This window comes from Bidens hawaiensis, unplaced genomic scaffold (assembly GCF_021521415.1).
Source record: "Bidens hawaiensis isolate Kalapana, Puna unplaced genomic scaffold, B.hawaiensis_p1.1 tig00053137_1, whole genome shotgun sequence".
NCBI classification, from domain to species: domain Eukaryota; kingdom Viridiplantae; phylum Streptophyta; class Magnoliopsida; order Asterales; family Asteraceae; genus Bidens; species Bidens hawaiensis.
The window spans coordinates 38,801-44,131 of NW_027499563.1; the positions used below are offsets into that span (position 1 = coordinate 38,801).

The 5,331-nt window shown below is 34.3% G+C and overlaps 1 protein-coding gene across 1 annotated transcript; it reads left to right on the forward strand.

The window, feature by feature from the left end:
* Positions 1 to 2,064: 2,064 nt before the first annotated feature.
* LOC143599948 (glucuronoxylan 4-O-methyltransferase 3-like) lies at positions 2,065 to 3,522 on the forward strand. The gene is made up of 2 exons (XM_077077772.1): positions 2,065 to 2,533; positions 3,124 to 3,522. The coding sequence occupies exons 1-2, from the start codon at positions 2,075 to 2,077 to the stop codon at positions 3,520 to 3,522; spliced, it is 858 nt and encodes a 285-aa protein (XP_076933887.1). The 5' UTR covers positions 2,065 to 2,074.
* Positions 3,523 to 5,331: the final 1,809 nt, after the last annotated feature.

A 5,331-nucleotide genomic window follows, 5' to 3' on the forward strand; every position in this document is an offset into this window, starting at 1 on the left:
GCATGGAGCATAGTCGCAAATGATTTTTTTTAACAGCGTTTGGAACGACTCTCAATACCCAAGTGGCGAGTGAGTCTTCCCAAGAAGGGCTGTCAACCGTCCATACTGATTTTGACGCTCCACGCCTAACTCACCCAAAAACGCCATCAAAGTGGAAAACCCACTGGATTTTAATGCTTGAGCATCCAAAAAAGAGGTGCTCTAAAATAATGAAATTTTATTAAAACTTTTGTTAATCCTTTTAATGAATTTGGACTCAGATCTTTTGGAATAAATAGCGAAGATGGGTCATAAATCCAATACACAATAACACAAAGATATAAATAAGTTTTGTGTGATGCGGTTCATACTTTTTTCATGTTCGATGTGGATTATTTTGAGATTTTAGTAGTAAAGCTCGTGGCAAATCACAGTGCTTTAAAATGGATCTCGGATATGTCCTTAGGCAAGTGATATTAAAGTCTTACACTAGCAAATAATATTAACCTCCTAGGTGTCGGTGATGGTTTTACAATGAAAAAGAGGCTATGTGATAAGAAAAAGAAGTTAAATAAGGTATATTTATGTAACAAAACAGTATGTTATTCAAAAGGGGGGTTGATCTTGTAGTAGGAAATGAAGACATCCCCCCACGAAGTAGGGCTAGCTCTTGATGATCGATCTACAATCACCTATTTAATGAACTTGCCCCCCTAGATCATAATTCGATCTATAGATGATTCAATGAGATTGCGACAATACATATTTTTTTGCCGTAAATTTGAAACTTAACTTGGATGTGGTTTTTTTTTTCTTTCAGTTTTTAACTTTTGTAAATATCGACAAAAGAGGTATTCTATCACCTTCCACATTATCATTAGCTATGTGATTATAGATCAAAGAATCTCAATTGAAAATGAGTTGGATGTAACTATAGGTAATTAGATATAAGAAAATTAAAAATACCAACCTAACACGAAATTAAAAAATTAAACTTTACTCAAAAGTTTCCAACAACCACTATTGTCATACACCAACTATTCGACCACCTTCCATGTAATAATTTAACTAAACAAAACTAATTAGATTAAAAATGCTAATGCATTATATTATAAGAAATAAAAACACTGAAATAATATGGAGACATGATGTTGGACCGGTGATCAAATTAACCAATAAGCCGGTTCAACCGATTGACACGGTAACTGATTGGCTATGTGTGTCATTTTCAGTTCGATCGACTATTTTTTATTTCGAAAATATCATGAAAACTTATAAATGATATGCATTCGGTTACAAATAACCATAAATGATATAACTTCGGTTACAAACATGATCAATTTAGATGTAGAGCTATTCATGTGCAGGACTATAGACTCAAAAGGTATACTAGCACTTATGTCAATAAAAATACTTATTGATTCCAAAGTTATTTTAATCAAACATGATCAGTATTTAACATAGTCATTTTTTTTTAATGAAACTCAATTAAAAATAATTGATTCCGTTACTCACCGTTAATTAATTCATCAAAACTATTTAGATAAAATTTACCTAAAACATACGCGTTCTCACGAAATTCTCAACCTATCAATTATCCTATCTTTATAATTACACTAAAAAATACTATATTTCTATCACATGTTTAATTAAATAATATTTTTTATACTTTATCATTACAGCTTTCTCTTTCACCATATAATTTACAAAAAATCATTACATTTTTCTCAAATTGACAAAAAATCACTTATGTTTTCTCTCTTTATCCTATAATTTACAATTTACATTCATAACCACTTAAAACCTTATCTTACAATTTACAAACTAAAAATTAAGATGAGAATGCTGTAACATATACAAAACAAGTAGTAGACTACATTGACGGCTTAATTTTGTTACAAAAGTTGACACAAATTAAATTATATTATAACCTTAAGTCATGTCATGTCTAAAGTGTAACGTTTCTCCTTCTCCTTCCCTGTTACTTTATTTGTCTCTTCCTCCACGTCTCACCAACCACACTCTCTCTCTCTCTTCCTCTTCAAATAACACACACACTCATTCTCTCTCCACCACCACCACCACCACCACCACCATGATGAGAACCAAACCATCCAATTCCACCTTCGCCGTCAAACCCATCCTCCTCACCGTCTCCTTCCTCGTACTCTTTCTCCTCGTCATCCTACGCCGATCATCCTCTCTCCCCACCAAACCACTCTCTTGTCCTCCCATCAACCCATTACCCGAACCATCATCATCTCAGACATGCAACAAGCTTTCTACGGCCACCGCTGAAACCCTCGTGCATTACGTCACCTCCAACATAACCCCGCAACAAACGTTTAAGGAAATATCCGTTAGTCTCAGGGTTCTCAACAAGAAAGCCCCGTGTAATTTCTTGGTGTTTGGGTTGGGTTATGACTCTCCGATGTGGGCTACTTTAAACCATGGTGGTCGGACTGTGTTTCTTGAGGAAGATAAGTCGTGGATCCAACAGATTCAGTCAAAGTTTCCCAATTTGGAGTCTTACCATGTCGTTTATGACACCAAGGTGGGTATTTATTACAATATTAATATTAATATTACATAGAATTTTTCAGAAATAGGGCGCTTCAAATTCAAAATGTTTGTGCAAATGACTCGCTTGAAATCGGCTAGCATGTTTTGTTTGTAACCTGAACGAGCTGAGCTGACTTGGTTGGTAAATGATTGGAGCATGAGACGAGGTGAGCTCGTCTCATTGGCTCGTTCTTTAGGCTTGTTAAGCTGGCTCGTTTAATTAATTAAAGAGCACATTTTGATATATTTATATATCAATCTTTTAGTTCATTAATTTAATTCTACATTATAATTTAATCCATATGGATATATAAATTATAATTTGCAACATTATGTATTTTGAAAATGATAATTCTTTTTTGGATATATCAATATGTGTATAGATATAAAATATTTTGTTATTAAATAAACGAATTGGCTCAAGCTTTTACGGCTCTTGTTTGTTAAAAAAAAGAGCCGAGCCCAAAATCCACCTGGCTCGACTCACTTACAATCCTAGTTAAAAGAAACTTTATCAAACTACAATAAGAATAATTACAAATTAAATCTTCTAATTACAACAAACACTAACTAATTTGACAGGTGTCACGTGCATCGGACTTAATGGAGATCGGAAAACAGGAGGAGTGCAAGGTAGTCGAGGACCCACGGGTATCAAAGTGCGAGTTGTCGATGAAAGGGAACTTGCCGGATGAAGTGTATGAAGTGGAATGGGACTTGATAATGGTGGATGCTCCAACCGGGTACCATGATGAGGCTCCAGGGCGGATGAAGGCAATCTACACCGCAGGGTTAATGGGGCGGAACCGGGCCGAGGGGGAGACGGATGTGTTTGTGCACGATGTTGATAGGGTGGTGGAAGACAAGTTTTCCAAGTCGTTTTTATGTGACGGGTATTTGTCCGAGGAAGAAGGACGGTTGAGGCATTTCATAATTCCTAGTCATCGGGCTCGGTCGGGGAGACCATTTTGTCCTCTTTAGATTTTATACTTTGACATGGGTGTAATTGTAATTTTACTACTTATTTCTTACTTTCGAAGTGATGTTATTACATAATATTCTTGAGAATGATTAAAATTATGGGTATTTGATGCTCTGATTCAGTTGGTTTTCACGTAATTTTTTGGTCAAACAGGCAATTACGGTTTTTGAAAAAGTTAAACATAACCGGGTGGCCTGGATGCCAATGCCATACAGCCAGAACGGTTCGATTCTACCGGTTTTTGCTGTCATTTTAGCACGGAATTGTGGTTGTACTATTATCTTTTGAGTATTGAATGCTTTACGAAAAAAGGAATAAATTAATAGCATGAAAATCGGTTAAAATAAGAACGTATACGTATTATAATTACAAGTACCTATACACATTGTAACTGTTTGATTTCTAATGAACGAAAAAAAGTTAGTTATGATTATTGTTTTACAATACTTTGGCCAGTTCAGTTATGGCAGTTGGTTATAAACTATAAACCAAACAATGACGACCTGTGTTTCAAGTCGGAAACCGAGTCAATTCACTCCTAAACCAGCCTATTTGGCGAAACTCCTACAATTACAAATTTAACCATTTATGTGGCTTGGCGAAATTCTTACTTCCATTCAAGTAAATCTCTCTATTTTTTTACACAATTTAAGTCAATGTGGTTAACAAATTTGTTTCATTGTTAGTTTGAAGGCATTTAAGTTCTTTTACATTTAAAAGACCAATTATTTAGTTTGTTCGAACCATTAAACATCCAAGCACAACGTGAATAAACAAAACTATCATATCAAAATTTCCGATTTGATCGTTATTTTATATTCCAAATCGAACATTCGTCGTTAATAATAATTTGTTTAAAACTTGTCAATTGGAGGTTAAGATGTGTGTATTTGATTATTTAAAGAGACGTTGGGAAATGCATACATATTTAATTAATGGTTTGATAGAAATTGTTAATTAGATTTAATAACATAATTTCATCACCAAAGTATAGTTGTCGTATGAACAATGCAGATTTAATAGCAGGAACGATAATTCGCATGTATAGCACTGATAACGTTTTAATTTATAATGAACTCCCAACTCTTTTGTTAACCTTTAGCCTGCCAATTATCACGGAGGTATATACTCATGTAGTCATGTTAAGGTTTTTAACTTTTTTTTTTTATTTTTGATAACTTAGTGGGAACATAAGATAGAGTCAATGTAAATTATTAAAATCGGTCATATGGCATGTTTATTGATATAATAAGTACATTGTGTTTTTTTTCTCACTGTTTTTTTTTCATCACTTGCTTGGGAATGCTTTCACTGCTCACACGCATTGGTTTTACTTATCACGTTATTTTTATATTTAAATACAAAATTAATATTTTTTGTTATAACAACTTGTAATTAGAAAATAAAAAATATATAACTTAAATAAACGATTTTCATTAAATAATTTAGAACATTACATAATGATATTAAACTAAACGATGTTTTTTTAACGGTCAAAAAACACAGAATTGTCTAGATACTCCGTACGGGATGACCTAATGGCAAAAGGCAATCGTCAGCTGGCCCAACTAGCCGTACGAAGCTCACAAGAGCCTCCAAGTTATCTCCAGTTTCGAGAAAAACCCACTCGCCCGAAAGCCCACTGGTGGTAAAATCCGGACGCTCTCAGAATCGAACTGGATATCACAAATATCGCAATCTTCCTTTATTGAGCCACACATATCCCCTCCAAAGTGTTGTTATTGGGGTTTGAAACTGAGTCTTCATTAAGAAAGTCAGGATTCTTATGCATGGGTCCACCTTGTTCA